Source organism: Micromys minutus, assembly GCF_963924665.1.
Source record: "Micromys minutus genome assembly, chromosome: 13".
Classification (NCBI taxonomy): domain Eukaryota; kingdom Metazoa; phylum Chordata; class Mammalia; order Rodentia; family Muridae; genus Micromys; species Micromys minutus.
Genome location: NC_137982.1, coordinates 43804224 through 43824572, shown reverse-complemented (window position 1 = coordinate 43824572; position 20349 = coordinate 43804224). Strand labels below are relative to the sequence as shown.

General features: G+C 41.8%; 1 protein-coding gene across 1 annotated transcript in view; it reads right to left on the bottom strand.

Annotated features, from left to right (window-relative positions):
* Positions 1-556: 556 nt before the first annotated feature.
* ERICH2 (glutamate rich 2) overlaps positions 557-20349 on the bottom strand; it is a gene marked incomplete at its 5' end in the record, with an annotated part of 32586 nt that continues 12793 nt past the window's right edge. Inside the window, 10 exon segments of the mRNA XM_080927312.1 lie at positions 557-717; positions 1641-1712; positions 4674-4731; positions 7217-7398; positions 9776-9924; positions 12704-12796; positions 16523-16559; positions 16789-16837; positions 17366-17396; positions 18741-18776. Coding sequence (XP_080783438.1) covers positions 596-717; positions 1641-1712; positions 4674-4731; positions 7217-7398; positions 9776-9924; positions 12704-12796; positions 16523-16559; positions 16789-16837; positions 17366-17396; positions 18741-18776 — 829 coding nt within the window. The 3' untranslated portion in view covers positions 557-595.

The window sequence follows — 20349 nt, the reverse complement described above, 5'->3', positions numbered from 1 at the left end:
GAAGAGAGTTGGGGTATCAGAAGAGTATAGACAAGGTCTCCTTCCTCTGAAACGATATTTTGTACCTCTCTTCTCCCTGGGGAATGTTCCCGTGCTGTAAGTGTCATGGCCTCTAAGACCTGTTGGGGTCTTAAGGTAACTTCATCTGGAGAGAAACAAAACAACAAAATAACCCCAAACAAACAAACAAAAAAAAAACCCCTCTTTTGTAGCCAGACTTTTGGCCGCATGAACAGTGATTCTGACACATGCCACGTGAACAGTGATTTTCATTTTTTTTTAAGGCTTGATGCGGTGGCCTTTCTCGCCTGTAAATTGGGGATCGTAACATACATACGATGTGGAGTGTAGACTACATAAGGTGTGTAGCGCATGCTTTATGCTTGCCCTCCTCCACAAGTGTCCATTCCATTTCTTCCATGCTTCCCGCTCTAAGTGGCCTGCCTTAAACACGGGCAAGGTGCTTAGACTAAAAGTGCGGAACACAAACTCTGCACTGAAGAAGCCACAGTTAATGCTATGTGGCAGCTCTCTATATTTGGATTTCCATGGCATACACTCTTGAAAATAACTCTCTCAGTGGCGGCAGCGCCCGCTAGGACCTGTCCTCGCACTCGTCCGAGCTGTCCTGGCTGCCGTCCTCACTGCTGTTTACTTCACTCTCGCTGCTCGAGTCCTCCTCACTGTCCTCTTCGTCCTCCTCATCCCGAGCTTTCTCTGCCGCACAGAGGAGAGAGAGATGGTAATCGTGTCCCCCAGGTCCCTCTCTTCCAAAGCTCATAGATCTCAACTCTACCACCAAATGTGCATTTTGTGGTCTGTGAAAACTGAGCTGAACTTGGTGTACAATTAAAATAGAACAAGGAAGTCATGTTGACTAGCAGGTAGATGTCTGTGGGTTCAAAACTAACTTAAAGCACAGGCCTGTAAAAATAACTCTCACTATTGGCAATAAAATCCTAAAAAGCCTGGCATGGTGGTACATGTATAATCCCAGATTTCAAGAAGCTGAGGCAGGAGGATCATGATTTCAGGACTAGCTTTGATACTCTGTCTCAACAAAAAACTAACCAAACTTTGTAAAAAGGGAAAGGAAATTCTGAAATAGAATAAGGGAAATTGGCTTGGGGTGATTTACAGGGGTCTGGCGTCACTGGGAATTGTGAGACACATAATACTGTAACACTTGGGTGTGGTGACACACTCTGTTTTTCTCCATGTTCAAGGGGGCTGGCTTGTTTGGGCATTCCAGCCCATGGAGGGGATGGGAGCCATCTTTCCCATTCATAGAGGACAAGCTGATTCACTTTATCATTTCAAACACACATTTAGACCATGGGTCTTGATCCCCTCTGGGAGTCAAAACCTTCACAGGGATCACCTAAGACCATCAGAAAATACAGATACTTACGTTATAATTCATAGCAGTAGCAAAATTAGTTATAAAATAGCATCAAAATTTTATGTTTGGGGTCATCACAACATAAAGAACTGTATTAAAGGGTCACAACGTCAGGACGCTTGAGAACCCCTGAGTTAGACATTCCTTAACATTCCCTGAAGATGTATTTTCACAATCTTTTTCAGACACTACTTACAGTTCTATGAGAAAAAGGGGGAATTTCAAAATTTAAAATTACCCTTCAGCAATATCTCTTCAATAAGTGAGAAAAATTCCTTGGCCACCGGATTTTCTGGTTCATAGATTAGGACTGAAAACGGACAACAGAACACATGTTATTGATAACAGAATACATGTTACTGATATCCAGTGTGGTCAGCAAACAGCCCTTACAGTGAGACTGCCTGAAGCTGTCAATCAGAGCAGGGGAGAGCACAAGGCAAGAGCTTCCACAATTATATCGCATGTACATCTGAGAACAACGAAAACTCTCTTTCTGGAGTTGTAAAGGTGAAATGATGCTCTCCATTTTTCCTACCCCCTGTCCGAAGAACACAGCCTCTTCAATACAGCTTCCTCCCCAGGCCAGTGAGATCCAAAGGGCAACAGCCTTGCAAATGCACAGACTTGGATGACAGGTCCGCTAACTCAGCTCCTGTTCCAATTTCACTAACCCAGTGTCTAGGTCTTGTCTACCCCCAAAGAGTAGTTTTCTTCCTTGTACCAACCCTTCCACGACAGAAGTGCCACTGTTTCAAATAGGTGAGTGAACAATGGTATTTCTTTCTCATTTTTTTTTTTTTTTTGACAGCGTTTGCCCCTAGTCTGTCCCCAGCATCTGATTGCTTCCATCCTGCCCCTGATTTTTAAAGTAATCTTCCCTTTTGCTGATCCTTGCTGTAACTGTGTTTCTTCTGTTGGATGACTTTCTGGAGGGCTTGTTGATATGCTACCGATATCCTAGAGGCCAGAGCTTCATTTCAGAGCCACCTTATTTTTTCAAAACTTTATACCTCACTCTCAAATTCTTTTCCACCAGCCTGGACTATTCCTGATTTTTCCTACTCACCACTTCACACTCATGCAGTACCTTGGTGGCCCTCAGGGGGCACTGAAACACCAAGAGTGCTATTCGTGTGTGTGTGTGTGTGTGTGTGTGTGTGTGTGTGTGTGTGTGTGTGGTAATTGTGGATGGTTCAAGGCTCCATTGACTCAGAGGAAATAATTCCTTGGCTTTTGTCTCAATTCCCCATGCCAGTGACTGTCTCTGACTCACTAAATGTGACTAACACTCATCATCAGCTTGAGTTGGACTCTGTGCCTGCTCAAAAAGTTCCCTTCAAGGACCTTAGGTGTACTCTGAGCCAATATTATCCCATAAAACTCTACTTCGTTCTATATTTTTAAGTTAGACTAAAATATGCTTATCAGTCTAAAGATTTCAGTGAGGCAAAGACCTTTGCAAGAGCATGTTCCTTTACACATCCATTTCTTAGTGTGTATTTGGGAAACTAGGTCAAACACAGTTGAGGAGGTCAAGTTTACACAGAGGAGTAACCACGGGATTTACTGTACCATTCACATGTTCAGATCATGGTTTTCCAAATTTTCTGATGATGGGCCCTTTTCGGTGAAGCATGCTAACAATTCTTAGGACACTTTAGGAAATGTCCTGCCAGGATCAGGATTATCTCATGGACTCAGGTGTGACACCAGCTATTCCTGTGTTTCAAAAGCTAAGAGGAAGGAATGTAGGCAGAGTGGCTGGAAATGCATCAAATGGCAGCCGAGAGTGGGAACTTTCCAGATCATTAAAGAAACATCATAAAGCTGGAAGTGGAATCTCTCAAGTTCAGTCCCTGGATAGTTTTGACAGCAGGCTGGACACGGGAAAGGAGGGTACACAGTCCCCAAAGCAGGTCAACAGAAAATGTTCAAAACGTAGAACTAAAATGTAAACATTTACTTATTCTTATTTGATGTGTTCTGCCTGCATGTATGTCTGTGTGACGGCGTCTGGTCACCTCCAACTGGAATAACAGTGGTGAGCCACCATGTGGTTTCTGGGAACTGAACCCCGGTCCTCTGGGAGAGCAGCCAGTGCTTTTTACCGCTGAGCCATCTCTCCGGCCCCCAGATATAACATTTAAAACTCAGGGCTGAGAGAAAGATACACGTTAGGCACCACTAGTGTTGTTGTTATTATTATTGTTACTATTATTTATTATTATTATTTTGTCTGTTAATTGGAGACCCAGGAAAAGGAGAGTGACCAGCTAAGGCAGAAGTGGTGTGTGAAAAAGTAATGACTAAGAAAAATTTGAACTTGATGAAACTATCAAGGACTGATTTAAGGAAGTCGGCAAAGTGCTCATTGCTTAAACACCAAGAAAACCACAACAGTTCTGAGTAATTCTAACCACCAAACACCGCTAGAAAGATAAAGTAGACCCTGTCTCTCCTCTGACCAGAAGCTCTCAGTGTGTCCCAGCTGCCACCTTTAGCAGGGGATGGGGAAAGGTCTGTGATGCCCCTCAGCCTGTGTCCACGTCCGGTCTCCGGCTTGCGTGCTAGCTCCTGCCCAGTTTGATCCCCAGTGGTTTATGGTGCTGCCTCAGACCCCTCCCCTCTCACCCCACCCGTGGTCCATCCTGCTTTGTGCCTTGTTCCTACGGATGCCCACAGACTGGCTTCCTACATTTCAGTTCTGTGCTCAATTCTGAATGAAGCCTTCCAGGCCATGCAATGGAAACTGACCTTCTAGAACCTTCTCCTCCTCTTCCTTACATTGGCTTTCCCTATGGTGCCTCTCAGTCACGACACACCATTTACTTATTGCTTTATTGTTTGTCCAACACTACACCTGATGGTGGGACTGGTTTTGGTAGACTGCTGGTTTTCCAGGGTCTCACACAGGGCCTTCCACACAGGCGGGGCTGAACATGTATGGAATAAACACATGTTCGATTGGCATAGACTCCAGGGCCACCTGACTCTTGTCTGACACTGGCAGTATAGTGATTACTGCCTCCTATGCCATGTAGAGTCTGTTTTCCAGGACAGCAATTGGTCTGTCTACGTCAATTTAACACACACAGAGGTACTTTAGGCGTCCCGCTAAGTTCACAGATTAACGGAACTCACTCATTCTAAAGGATCTGAGAGATTGGCAGAGAATTCACTAGACTGGGATGGCTAAGCCATCTTCACATTATGGGATCTGTTAGAAGCAAAGCAATAGCTGGAGAAGGTAAGAGTGTGTCGTACTTACTCATCTGACATAACTTTTTAGCCAGCCGGTAGTCTCGGCCCATTTCTGCTCTCAGGAACTAGAAAACAAATTCTTAAGATAAGTGGTTTCGGAACAAAGTTTAAACAAACTCCGTAAAAAATATTGACTAATGACTAGTTATTCTGCTTTTCTAAAGTCTTATTTTATTTTTGGAGACAGGGTTTCTCTGTGTATCCCTGGCTGTTCTAACTGGCTCTGTAGACCAGACCGGCCTCAAACTTGCAGAGATCTGCCTGCCTCTGCCTCTTGAATGACGGGATCAAAGGCGTGTGCCACCTCACTCAGCAGCTTTAATATTTACACATTTCTCTACGAGTGAGTCTGTAGCTAGCCACACTTATTTTTACATTTAAAGATTTGTATTTTTATTCATGCCCGTGTGTGTGTGTGTGTGTGTGTATGTGTGTGTGTGTGTGTGTGTGTGTGTGTACCATGTGCATGCCTAGTGCCTACAGAGGTCAGAAGAGGGCATCACCCTAGAACCAGGGTTACGGATGGATTTGAGCAGCCCTTTGGGTGCAGGAAACTAAACCTTCTACAAGAACAGCCAATGCTCTTAGCCAGTGAGCCAACAACTCCTTTCAGGTGTGTTTTCTTTCTTTCTTTTTTTTTTTAAATAAGTGAGCACATATACACACATATAACAATTATGTGCATATGTGTTAAGAAACTTAAAAATTGTGATCACTCTCTGGCACTGCTTGCTCTTTGGCACACAGTCTACTTGCTGGAAGTTGGGAAGCAGAGGTTGACTCGGGGCCTTATGTGGTCTCAGCATGTCTTCTACCAGCCAACTGGCGTCCCTAGACCTGAATAGTCTCCCTTAAAGTTTTCCTTACTTGGGATATAATTTTACTGGAGTAATAGCATTAGCTCTTTATATTGCTCTACTAGACAAAACACCCTGCTATCCGATGGCAGTCCCTCTTTGTGGGAGGCAGCTCTTGAACTGTGTACAAGCCAGGGATCTATCTACAAGAGCAAAACTCCCTGCAGAATGAGAAGACACCTCTCTCTCACTCCCAGACTTGGGAAGAAGAACCATTTACCAATGTAAGAAGTAGTTCTGTAACTTTTTCTCAGTTTCTATCCTAATGTTTATAAACATTTTTCCCTGAAGCTGGTAATATGGCCACACAGTTGTAAAGGTGCTTGTTGCCAAGGCTGATTGACGGTCTGAGTCCGGTCCCCAGGACCCACATGTGCACTGTGAAACACACACTCCCACTAAGCAAATAAAATAGGACTTTAATTAAATGTTTTTAATGTCAACAGAACTCTCTGAGGAACGTTTCTGTTTCTCATTAACTTAATTAAAGTCCTTCTTTCCTTACATATTAATAAATGCCATCACTGCTTTAAAAAATCTCTATCCTTGTCCAAGGTTTAGATTTTAATTTAATTTTGCATTTATTTTATGTATGTGTGAGTGCCTGAAAATTACAGGCTGTTGTGAAATGTCAGGAAGGTGCACACATGCTGGAACCGAACTCAGATCTTCAGCAAGAGCAGTAAGTGCTTTCAACTACCAAGCCATCCCTCTAGCACCCATGTTTTTATTTCCAGTCTTCTTTTAGCTACATTTTATTTTAAAACTTACTTTTTTCCCTTCTTTCTTTTCTCTTTTTCTTCTTTTTCTTCCCTCCCTCCCTCTCACCCTCCTTTTCCTCTGTCCTTCCTTTTTTCTTTCTTTTTTGGAGACAAGGTCTCAAGTAGCCTAGGCTGGACTCAAACTCTAGCAAAGAATGATTTTAAACTCTTGTTCACCCCTCCCCCAGAGGCCTGAGATCATAGGTGTGTACTATCAGGCCTACAATGTTCTTCTTTCTTTTTAATTATGATATGTGCTAGTTTTATCTGCCCATTTTTCAAATATCTAGCACTTGATCTATTAACTTGTTTCTTCTGATTTTTAACAAGCTTCTTCAGTTCTTGTTTGTAATTTTCCAGTTTCTCATGTTAATATTTAATGAACACTTTTATGAGCCACTGAACCCTTTAGAACTAAGTTCTGAGGGTTGGCTGGAGGGCTCAGTGGCTCCGGGTGCCAGCTTCACAGCTATATGGACCAGAGTTCTGACCCAAGCACTTGTGAAACAAGCCGGGAGTTCTGTCCACACCTGAGACCCCTGCTCTGGGTCTGGGTGGGGTAAGATGGAGACAGAAGGATCTCTGGGGCTTGCTGGCTTCCAGCTAAGCCAAGAAAATGCAAGCCCCTGAATGTCTCAGTGCACGGTTGACTGGCTCCATTTCTTTGAGCCAATAGCAGGGCAGAGCACCACAGCTATGGGGCTCAGTTTAGGAGAAGAATGTGAACTCCATGGAAGTAAAAAAAAAAAAAAAAAAAAAAAGAAAACGCAAGTTCAAGATTTAGGAGAAGATCGTGCCTCAAAACAACCGGCTAATTTTAGAATAATTAATATGTACTGATTCATTTACTCTAGCTGATAGGATTGTGTCCCATTTAACTGTTTCAGTGTCTGGATGCCTCTTCAGTTAAAAATGCTCAGGCACAGACTTACTTCTGCCATTAGCTCCAGTGGGGCTCGTGTCTCCTTCTTGGCAGAGCCTTCGTCGTCTTCGTTGTTGCTGTCCTCTTCGCCATCACCATCTGTTGAGTCTGACAAGTTCTTCTCAATGTCCTCAAGGCAATACTCACTATTTTTCTCTTGCTTTGCAAGGCCCAAATCCTTGCCCACTTCACCTTAAACAGAACACACATAACCCACAAACAATTTAAGGTGTTAAGTTGGACCAGATCCTATGAGCATCCATGACACTGACATATTAATAAAAGCAGTCAGTGCACAGAAAACCATCTGTGTGCATAGTTGGTCATTTACCTCTAACAACATCCCAATATGATTGATTGTTAGTGCTCCTTTCAATTTAATTTTTTGGGGGGGCTCTTCAAGACAATTTTTTAAAAAATCTTTTAAATTTAAATTAGTCTTAAGTGCATTGGTGTTTTGTCTGTACCTATACACATGTGTGAGGCTATCAGATCCCCTGGAACTGTAGTTAATACAGACAGTTGTGAGACGCTATGTGAGTGCTGGGAATTGAACCCAGGTCCTCTGCAAAAACAGTTAAGAGCCAGTGCTCTTCACTGCTGAGCATCTCTCTAGCTGGGTAGTGTTTCTGTTCCTATCTACTGGTAAACCCCATATTCAAGTTCATAAGGCAACCCCATCGTCTGGGAATAAGTTTGGCTGGAGTTGATACTTGTAACAACATCCTATATTATTCCTTCCTACAAAGCAACAAGCTGCTAGGGCAATTTAAAAGAATATTTACTTTGTTTCTTCTAATGTGGGCCTTCGGGAAGCACTGAGACTGTGCTTTTGTTTTTGTGTAGTCACCAGACCAGCCCCTTCTTAGAAGATTCTGAGTGTCTATAAAGCCTCTTCTTCGATGGGATCATGGCCATGAGGTATGACGAACCACATGGAAACACTTATATAGAAAAGAAGAAGAAGACATTCAGGGGAGAGCACCAGAGAAGACATGCTGGGAAAACATGGAAAAGAAAGAAAGAGAGAAAGGAAGGAAGAAAGGAAGGGAGGAAGGGATTCTAAACCAAATGTCCTGAAAATGGACAGTGGACCTAAAGAGTCCCATCTACCTGCTTTCGTCTTGTCCACAGTCTCCATGAGTGAACCTCCAAAGTGCACCCGGCCTGTGCACCACCTCACCATACTGATGTCATCAAGGGAAGGGTCATAATAGGTGATTAAGAACATCCCTTGACATCACAAGGACGGCCTCATCCAATGCAGACACTCAGCATTGTGAAGAAGTTTCCTGATCTCTGGATCCAAAGTACTCTCTCCTAGGTGCTGTTAATGTCACTGTAGCCCCTCTAACCACCCCAAAATATCTTTCATGCTAGTGTTTTAAATCACTGTTTAAAATTTTTTATTTTTAAAGTGATTGATAACAATTGCATATATTCAGCTGAGTGGTGGCAGCATATGCTTTTGGACCTAGCACCCAAGAGGCAGAGAGAGAGAGAGAGAGACAGAGAGAGACAGAGAGAGAGAGAGAGAGAGAGAGAGAGAGAGAGACAGAGAGAGAGAGACAGAGAGAGAAAGAGAGAGGCAGAGAGAGAGAGAGAGAGAGAGAGAGAGAGAGAGAGAGAGAGAGGCAGAGGCGCAGAGGCAGAGGCAGGGAGATCTTGGAGTTCAAGGTCAGCCTGGTCTACAGAGTGGGTTCCAGGACAGCCAGAGCTCTACAGAAAGACCCTGTCTTGGAAAAATTGCATGTATTTAAGGAATACCATGTAATGTTTTGATACATGCATAGATTTTATAGTGTTTAAAGCAGGGTAAATATGTCTCATCAAATGTATCACCTCCTCATGGTGAAAACAAACTATCAGCCTAATTTTTTGAAACTGTATTGTCTTTGTCTCTAGTCATCCTACTGTCTAAAACCACATCAGACTTCTAACTCTTATCTCTAATCTGCACTGACCAGTTTTCCTCAGCTCTCCTTTCTCCCTTCTTTCTGCCCACCCTCTGGTTACCACCTGTCCAGTCATAACTTTTGGTCCCACGAATAAGAACCCTTTGGCAAGGTCGTTCTCTGCCTGTCTAGTTTCATGTAATGTAAACATCTCCAGTTCTATCCACGTTGTAAATGACAGGATTTCATTTATCTTTAACATCCCAACCGTATTTCTTCCTTTTGTATCTCTTTTTCCACACTTACTTGGTAAGAACTGGCCAACCTTCTCCGTCTAGAAGATGAACATCCTAAGGTAAAGGTCCGTGTCTGGTTTGACCACTGGATCCAGTTTTTAAGGTGGTATTTAACATGCTAGCTTTTTAAGTTTTCATAGTATTTTAATTCATTCTAGGATTTAATACCCTGCAATGTTTATCTTATATAATATATAGCCACCTATGTCCTATCTGTCTGTATATCAAATAATCCAGTATATTAGTTTGAATACATAGTGGTTCCTTTGAACTACCTTAGAACTGCAGCATTGTCAGATCATGTCCAAAGGCCATGGACAGTGGGCTAAAACAGAAGCCACAACTACTCAGTTCAGTAAGACAAATGCTATTTGTTACCTGTACTTTCTTTTAGGAAGGAAGATGACCACAGGTTGGACTGCCGGTTTGTTAAGACATTCTTATTTTCAGTACTTTTTGAAGAGAGTTTGTTTTCACCACTTTTAAAAGAGACTCTATCTTCAATCTTCTTCGACGAGGCTTCTTTTCTAACCATTAAAGCAGACAGTGAAACATCTAAGTCGAAGTGATCTTCAGATTTTGCAAAGGTTCACAAAATACACAGGTGCACACTACATCTCACAGAAAATCAGAATGTAACATACCAAACAAACACAGACTTAAATAGAATTCTGGCTCTTTGAAAAACCATAATTTTTATTGATCATACAAAACCATTTCTGCTAGGTATTTACTGTAATGTAACAAGCCATAGAATCTTTTTAGAGTTCCAACACACAGCACATGAGAATCTTTTAGGAAAATATTTATGGTTTGTCATGATGTAGTGAGAGAAAACCGTAAAATTGGCCTCGAATGGCTTTTGAAGTTTGTAAATAGATGTCTTCTCTTACCAAATGCTATATTCATAGTAAGGTTCCAACACTAATATTAACTCTGCAGTCATAAAACAACTAGCTTTCACATTAGAAACTTTATCCCAATAAACGGCACATAGAGAAAGCGAGTCCTTGATACAGCACTCATCCATGGTTGTGAGGATGAACCAAGTCCCTTTTGAGAGTGTTAAGGATCTCCCAATGTCAGCCAGGTGCATTCCACAAGCAGTTAGTCCCAGCACTGTGGGAGGCAGAGGCAGGTGGGTCTCTGTGAGTTTGAGGCCAGCCTGGTCTACAGAGTGAGTTCTAGGACAGGAAGGGCTACACAGAGAAACCCTGTCTTAAAACAAACAAACAATCAAACAGTAACAATAAAAACTTTATTGTCTTTTTTTGAAAAAAAAAATCAGCTTCTAGTTTCATAAAAAGATACAAAATGATAAAATTAAGGTGGTTTTGCCCTTTCAAAGAAAACTGAAATCTGAACAATCAACTATCTTGGGTTGTATTTTTTTCTTTCTTTTTACATTCCTTTCTTTTGCATGTGTTAGGTGTGTGGTCATGTGTCATGCCATGTATGTGTAGGTCAGAGGACAATGGTTTTAAGAGTTAGTTCTGTTCACCAGGTAAGTCTTGGAGATCAAACTTAAGAAATCAGACTGAGCTGACAAAAATGTATAACTTTAAGCAAAAAATGTTTAAAATCTGTACATTTATCTTTGTTTTGTAAAATAAAGTTGTTTAAAAAAAAAAAAAGAAATCAGACTGAGTATCAAGTTCCTTTCTGCTTTCTGCTCTCTTTTGCTAGCCCTTGAACTTTGACTTTACAAATGGGTTACATTCCTTTGTAGAAACAATAATGGAGCTTTTGTTTCCCTTGAATATTTGACTGAGATATCCCACAACATACCCCAATAAACAAACTTGGCATCCATGTTTGTTTATTACTAGACTATTCTCCATCACTAGGAAGTAGAACCAGTCTAATCTTCTTCCATGGATATGTAATGGTTTGAATAATAGCCCCCATACACTCAACAGTTTGAATGTTTGATTCCCAGTTAGTGGAACTGTTCAAGAAGGATTAGGAGGTGTGGCTTTTTAGAGTAGGTATGGACTTATTGGGAGAGCTGTGTCACTGGGGGTGGGTTTTGAGGTTTCAAAACCTATGCTAGATTCAGCCTTGCTCTCTCTCTGCCTGAAACTCAATAGATCGGATATGAGCTTTCAGCTCCGGGGCCATATAGCCTTCCTTCTGCCACACTCCCCACCATGATGATTATAGACTCCCTCTCTGAAACTGTAAGCCAGCCCCTCGGTTAGATGCTTCTTTTCTAAGTTACCTTCATTGTGGTGTCTCTTCACAGCAATAGTAAACCTATCTAAGACAAGATGAATATGTAAAAATAATACATGGTGTATATACACAATGAGATGTTATACACCATCAAGTTGGACATGGTGTGCATAGCTTTAATTCCAGCAATCAGGAGACAGAGACAGGTGATTCTTGAGTTGGAGGCCAGCCTGGTGAGTTTCAGGAGAGCCTGGCTACATAGGAAACTCTGTCTCAATGCCTAAAGAAAAACAAAACTTGTGCAGCATTGAATAAAATAAAATCACAACATTTTCAGAAAAATAGATGCATTGAAAATCACTGTGTGAAGAGGAATAAGCCCAAGACAGTGAATGTTTTCTCAGATACTGTAGTAGTTTGAATATGCTTGACCCATGGGAAATGGCACTGTTAGGAGGTGTTGCCTTGTTGGAAGATGTGTGTCACTTTGGGGGTGGGCCCTGAGGTCCTAATCAGAATAGAGCCTCCTCTTGGCTGCTTTTGGATCAAGATTGGAGGGACTCTTAGCAGGATGTGGTGGCTCACGCCTTTAACCCAGTACTCGGGAGGCAGAAGCAGATGGATCTCTATGAATTAGAGGTCAGCCTGATTCACAGAGTGAGTTCTTGGACAACAAGCTACCTAGTGAGACCCTGTCTCTAGCCCTTCTCCTCAAAACAAAACAAAAACAAAACAAAAAAAAAAACCCACTGACTTCTTTTTGAGATGATGATGGTCACAGTAATCAGGACTCTAACTACTTAAAACAATGTTAAGAGACAACATTGAGAAAGGAAGAAGATTGAAAATTTTACAGTATGTACCAACATCTTGGATATAGAAGGTATTTAATCAAGTAGTTTTGGAAGCTACAAAGTTACTCAGATCAGACAGTCTGGTAGAATGTGGCTATGCTGAAGAGTAAATATCCTAAAATTTAGTATTTTCCTTAGTTTTATAGGACTATATCTGGCATATTTAGAAAATGTCCCCCAATTGCTATATTTTCAGAAAACTTCCAATTTAAATTTTATCTTAAATGATTTATATTAATCAACTACAGGTCAAAAACCAAAACTATGTCAATCTTACTTTACTGAGAATGCATTAGCTCCACCCAGGATCTGTGCTGGAGAAACAAAAAGCTTGCTTGACAGTCTTGGTCTGTGTCCAAAGGAGGCTTTGCTTAAAAGTGAAGTAGAAATGAGAAAGCAGCTTAGCATTCATTTTTAGAAAATGTTGTATAGCATACAAACTATCATATAACACAACCACACACACCATCATATAACACAATCACACACACCATCATATAACACAACCACACGCACACTATCATATAACACAACCACACACACCGTCATATAACACAACCACATACACCATCATATAACACAACCACAGTCATATAATACAACCACACGCACACCATCATATAACACAACCACACACACTGTCATATAATACAACCCTAGGGTATAGTTTCTTCAACTTTGGTCACAGAGTTGTGGATTTGCTTCAGCATTTTGCCCTGTAGATGGGACAGGAGTAGACTCAGAACAGGGAGGGCAGGGAAGGAGGGGGGAGGGGCTAAAGTTCTTTGTTCTTTAACCTAACCAAACCAGACCTCCCAGTCAGCAGGCAGAGCCAACAGTGAGATGAGCCTGTATGCGAAGGTCCACTGAGGAATCCTCTGACTTGCTGAGTTAAATGAGTTCATTCTTCTCTGAGTTTTGGTCCCTACAGTTTTCCAGTTTTACTGTGATGACCCGTCTTCAAAAACTAACCTCATTTACTTTGAACTTTTGATAAGCGACCTGGAATGGTCACACCACATAACTGTGAGGCTCACTGGCTACATTTACCAGCCTTGCTCTTGTCCCTGCATGAGCACAGGAAACCTGAGCACAGTGTTCTTACAAAAGGTAGTTTCATAGTCCAGTGCCATCAGTTCTGAGCAGTGGAATGACCTGTGCCTCTGGTCCAAGTCCAGGCTGCACTGACATCCCGGGCTGTGTCTCCATTGGGATGTAGATCACCTCTTGCTTCAGGCCCACCCCTGTTCAGCATCATCTACAAACTCTAGCTATGAGGATTAGTTCCCATTGCTGTCTACAACCATACAAGCCCTAGGGTACACAATCTCCTCTGACTGTCAACTTGACAGGGTCTAGGTCATCCAGGAGACAATGCTTTCTAGAGCAAGAAACCTAAGGTGAATGGAGCGCTTAAATGTGAGCAGCACCAGTCCGTGGGCGAGATCTCGGCTTGGTGATGAGCACGGCATCCATCTCCCAGCTGCCCAGAGTGTGACTGCCACCATGCCTCCTTTCCAGCCGTGACGCAGTGTATTTTATGACCTAGAATAAACCTCCTCACTGAAGCTGCTTCTGTAAGACACTAAGTCACAGCGACAAGAGAAGGGACCAATGCAGCTGCACAGGCTGACACAACAGTCACTTACTTCCCTCAATGGCCTGCTCACTCCCATTAGGACTGGAAGAATCACAAGCCACAGATTCAACCTTTTCTCCAACTAGAAACCACTGACTTTAGCAGGATGTGGTACCTCATGCCTTTAATCCTGGCACTTGGGAGGCAGAAGCCTGAACATTATTAGTACTGGATGGTGTATCTCCTTTGGAGTGTGCTTTCAACTGTGTGATCACAGGAGATATAAAAGTATGTGTAGGTAGATGGATAGACAGGATTTTTTTTTTTCTGGTGGACTATAACTTGAAACAATGTAAATCCTCTGACACCAATCTGTTATTTATTACTTTCTCTTTGATGCAAAACATACTGGGTGGGGAGTGAGATGGTAGCACTGGTAAAGGCAGCTGGGTTTGAGCCCCAAGGCCTCAATGACAGAAGGAAAAAAATCAACAACTAGAAGCTGTCTCCTGACCTTCACATATGTGGCTCATGCCTAATACAAGTTCTTTGTTGTTGCTTTTGTTTTTTTTGGGGGGGGGTTGTTTGTTTGTTGTTGTTGTTGTTGTTGTTTAATTTGGAGATAGAGTTTCTCTGTGTAGCCCTGGATGTCCTGGAGCTAGCTCTGTAAACCAGGCTGCCTTTGAGTTCAGAGATTTGCCTATCTCTGTCTCCCAAGTACGGAGATTAAAGGTGTGTGCCACCAAAGCCCAGCTACAAGTGTTTTTTAAAAGTACTATATTTATATAATGTATAAAGTTTGCAGCAAAACTGAAGATGAGGACGGGGAACCCTTTAGGATGTATCAGAAACCTGGGAAGTGAGAGACTATTAGAACTTAAAGGGAGGGACCTTAGATGAAATTGCCAACAGTGGGGGGAGGGAACTTGTAGCGTCCACCTCCAGTAGAAAGACAGGGCATCAAATGGAAGGATGGGATAGCCATCCCACAGTCAAAAACTCTGGCCCAGAATTGTTCCTGTCTAAAAGAACTGCAGGGACAAAAATGGAAAAGAGACTGAGGGAAAGGAGGTCCAGTGACAGGCCCAAATTTGGATCCAGCTCAAGGGGAGGCTCCAAGGCCTAACTTTCTTACTGATGCTATGGTGTGCTTGCAGACAGGAACCTAGCATGGCTGTCCTCTGAGAGGCCCAACAAGCAGCTGACGAAGACAGATGCAGATACTTACACCCAACCAATGGACTGAAGTAAGGAGGAGGGCGACCCCATAGGAAGACCAGCAGTCTCAATTAACCTGGACCCCAAAGACTCTTTCACACACTGAGCCACCAACCAGGCATACATCAGCTGATATGAGGCCCCCAACACACATACAGCAGAGGACTGTCTGGTCTGGCCTCAGTGAGAGAAGAGGCATCTAACCCTGGAGAGACTTGAGGCCTGGTGAGGTGGGGTGGAATGGGGACATCTCCTTGGAGATGGGGAGGAGAAATGGGATGAGGAACTGTGGGAGGGCAGACCAGAAGGAGGACAATGACTGGACTGTAAAAACCTATTAAATGTAATTTTTTAAAAAGATGAACATTTTTAGCTATTGCAGTATGAAAATTAATATATATGTTTAATAGAGTAGAATGTTTTCCAGCCAATACTATTCAAAATGATCCAGAACTTCAGGCATGATAGACAATGTATCTGGAGCTCTCAAGAGCTATAATCACGCACACACACACACACACACACACACACACACACACCCTTCCTTTTTTATTTATGTGTATGAGCTTTGCCTGCATGTGTCTGTGCACAATATGTGTGGAATGCCCAAAAACACCAGAAGAGGGCATTGTATTCCCTAAGACTGGTGTTAAAGCAATCATATATTATACTTGGTCCCTCAGGAAGAGGTTTTTCACTGCTGAGCCTTATCTCCAGCCCTAGGAATTTGTTCTAAGGTCAATATAAAAACTGTAATTTTTCATAGAATAAATATCATATTCCCCCCAGAAGGTAGGAGATGGTTGTATTGTAAAGGACTTCCATCAAGCAGTGGAACTGATGTTGTCAATGGAGCTAATACCTCACTGTCAGCAATTCAACTGATCTACACTGGGACTTTTCAATACCAGTCTCTTCAACTATTCAAGGTGATTTTTTTCCCTTTATGTAGGACTATGATGCATGTTAAATGAGCTGGGAATACTAATTCTAGTAAGTATTCACTTGCAGAGATGTTCCACAGAAGGAAACAGTAGCAGAGGGAAATGGGAAGGAGTAGAGGAGATTAAACAGAAGACAGAGTAGCCAGAAAACACTATGTTTAAGCATTGGAGGCAGAGGTGTGAGCACCACATAAATTTCATGTTTTCACAGTTTAATTTTCACTTTAGACATCCCTCTATTCAAGTAACAACTGCAGCCCATCCACGCACGGTTGCCTCTGCAGGTTTAATGAGGTGATGCGTGGTTTGCGTTATCTACTTCTAATTACTTAAAAGGCCAAAGGCATTTTCTTACTGTGACTTTTCTTTACTGGTGCCACTCATCAGTTTCTCTGTAAGAGGAAAAAAAAAAAAAAACATTTAGTATGTTTTTCAACAGTGTTATCCCTAACATAAAGTTTTAATTGAGAAGTAGTTAAGGTTTTGTTGTTGTTTTTTTAAAGATAGTAACACAGGATGTAACTGTTGAGTTATACAACGACATCCAACCATTTCAATAATCTTAAATAATATCCGGAACAAGAGCACGATCAAACACATTCTAAGTAATAAATCATTTACCCTTTGGATCATACAATAGCAATCTGCCATTCTGTCTGCTTTTTGGTGCCTAAAATAGAAGCAGGAATAAAAACTAGAATTATCATTACTATTTTAGTTTGAAGTATTTGGAAAAAATATATTATGATCCTTTATGTAAATTTTTCTATTGTATAATAGGTAGTAAAGGCAACTGTTTCTAAACCTTATCAATGGATGGTAAAGCTGACCCAAAGCATTCTAAAAACAAACAAACAAACAAGAACAAAACCTCCAGCAATACACAGTTTATTTTTTTGAGACAAGGCATATTTATGCTTTCATGGCCGGCTTTGATCTTACTATGTAACCATGGATGACCCTGAACAACTTTTTTTTCTTTTTTGCTTTCCCCTCCCAAGTGTTAGGAATGAGATGGAGAAATGGCTTAGCCATAACAAGGGTAGGTTCATAAGTCAAAACGACCAAGGACAAGGATGACAGGCACGTGCAACCATGCCAGTTTGTGCAGGCTGGGGGTTGACATCAGGGCTTCCTGTGCACATGCTAGGTAGGCACTGTACCAACTGAGCTCTGACCCCATCTCCGAATCCTTTACCTTTACAACATCAGTCTTGTGTAGGTAGTTGCTGAAAAACAAACACGATATGTTTTACTTCGTAAGTGTCTAAACTCTTGTATAAATAAATGTAAATGCAAATGAGACAGAACAGTACCATGAGGAGGCTGTCAAGCAAGAGCTAAGAAGGAGCAGTGGTTCCCAACCCCCAACTTGGGTGTCGTGCCCCCTTTGGTGGCAGTCAAACGATCCTTCCACAGGGTCTCATATGTTCATCAGAAAATACAGATATTTAGATTACGATTCTTTCTTTCTTTCTTTCTTTCTTTCTTTCTTTATTTATTTATTTATTATAAGTACGTTGTCACTATCTTCAGACACACCAGAAGAGGGCATCAGATCTCATTACAGATGGTTGTGAGCCACCATGTGGTTGCTGGGATTTGAACTCAGGACCTCTGGAAGAGCAGTCAGTGCTCTTAGCCGCTGAGCCATCTCTGCAGCCCTAGATTACAATTCTTAACAGTAACAAAATTACAGTTGTGAGGTGGCAACAAAAGTGATGTTCTGGTTGGGGGTCAGCACATGAGGAACTGTATTAAAGGGTTTCAGCATTAGGAAGGTTGAGAACCTCGGCTCTCGAGAAACCAACTTTCTTCTCCTCTCACCTTGGGGTCCATCTAAACAGAGCTGCGGGAATGATTCTGCATGGGACAGTGGTCATGTGTTCAACAACCCATAAGGTCGTCTCAGTTCATTGTCTTGGATTCTAGGTCTAGACTACACTACAGCCAATGGCAGGCCCTAGGGACCCCTTCCCACTGAGCTGACTCTGGAAATCATAACTTCTTTGCAGCTAACACTTCTCTCTCCAGCTTCAGCAAACTAAATATGAATAAATCTCTGCCACTGTCCAGTTATCCTAGAGAACTCTTAGAGAAAATCTGAGGCAGAGGAAGGTTTGGAAAGCTTCCACATTTAGGATATGAAATTTTATTAAAGAGTTCTTTAAATATGTAAATGTACGGATTGATCTTTTATTTTAGCCAATGATACGTTCTCCAAGTTCTCTGCTGCTTTCTAGGTTACAGGATTGATTTTCCTCATAATAAAGCCCTTCGTATATCTGGATAAGTCATTCCATTGTATTTTTTTTAACTTATGTCACGTGTTATCCTAGCATTCATCAATAATTCACTGGCCCCTCCACTTGGCTCCACATTCCAGGGCAGACTTTTTGTTTCTGAGACAGGGTCTCACTCTGTAGCTCTGTCTGACCTAGAACTCACTACACAGAGCAAACTGGATTTGAACTCACAAAGATCCACCTGTGTCCCAAGGGCTAGGATTACAGATATGTACCATCACGCCCGGGGCCTCAAACCAGACTTTTAAAATGGTTATTACTACCTACCTGGGAATCTCAGGAATACAAAACTCAGGGCCAAGACTGTGAACAACAAAGCACAGAGGTGTTATTTGGTATGCTTCCTTTTCAAATGGCTCTTGTTGAGAAATGGTTCTAATGCTTTGTCTTAATTCAGCTCCCAATAGCTGAGCTTCCAGATGCTAAGGGCCCAGCTAGACTTGACTGGTAATAAAGAATTGCTGTACAGCCAATGGCTGGGCAGGGAGATGGAGGTGGGACTTTTAGATTGCACAAGCAAGGGGTTGAGGGAGAGAGGAGAATCCACATGACTCACAAGCAGAGCGGTAAGATTTAAGAGCTGCAAGAGAGAAATCATCCAGCAATGTCGTTTACAGGGAAAGTAGCCCTATGGGAGGAGCTGTCCAGAAGGTAACAGGGCAGCAGAGATAAAATATAGATTTAGAAGGTGTTAAAACAGGAATACTGGAGTTTGAATTCCAAACTAGCCATGGGGCGGTTTGGAAGTGCCCAGGCATTCCATTCAAGAGCTAGTCAAGGCATATCAAAATCAGCTTGTGTGTGTGTGTCTGACTGTGTCTGTCTGTCTTTCATTCTTGAATCCAGAGCTCTTGGGTGGGTGCAGAGGAAACGTGCATACCCCCCACCAGCAGCCTAAATCAGATTAACCATTCACTGTTACAGATTGCCCAATGTGGTAGGCAAGAACTCAGTATTAAAAATTATTTAGAGATTTTTGGATGGAATACAAACACGCCATGATGTTAGATTAGGAGTTGGGGAGAATTGGCTTCTTAGGAGGCTGAAGATTTTGCCCAAGTCACGAGAGGATTTTTCCCCTATACAAAGAGCATGAGTGCAAAGGTGCTGGGACCCCTGCTGTGTGAAGAGACAGGCTGACTGCTTGCAGGAAGACCTAGAGAGGCAGACAACAGAAGCAGCTCTCCTCTCACAGACAGATAAGCAAAAGCTTACAGATATAAGGGAGATTGAATTTAAAAATTGTTTTAAAATTTTTTGGAAAATAGTCCAGGCAAATACTTGAATTCTTTTGAATGTGGTCTACACAGGAATTCTGGGATTGTTCACCCGGCTATGACAAAAATAGAGCCTGGAAATAGGCTTATATAGTAAGTAGGAGGAAATTTAATTTAGGTTAAATACATAGATGAACACATGTTGGAAATTTTGATCTTAAATTATAGGTCAAAGGGGATAGGTGGAAAAAACTTATCTCAAGACAGATAAAGAAACATAGGTTAATTCAAGTTGCATAAAGAGAAGGGGACACATTTACCCACAGAGATATAGCTCCATAGAAGGGAGGATTCAAGTATACATAGATGGATAAATAACTGAGTTTTTAAATCTTAAACTGTAGGTCAAAAAGCAGGGGATAGTGAGCCTAACCTATCTCAGACAGTAAAACTTAGGCTTTGATCTCACTTTTAAAAAATATGTGTGTAAGAAAAAAAAAAAAACCCAGGAGATAATGGAGGAAGAGCACTATCTCAACAGATAATATTAATAGATTGCTTTAACTTCTTTGAGCTGTTTTGATTATTAAAAGATGATTATAAGTTCGGTGGTATTTATGATATTAAAAATCCTGTGAGAGAAGTCAAGCTATTAATTT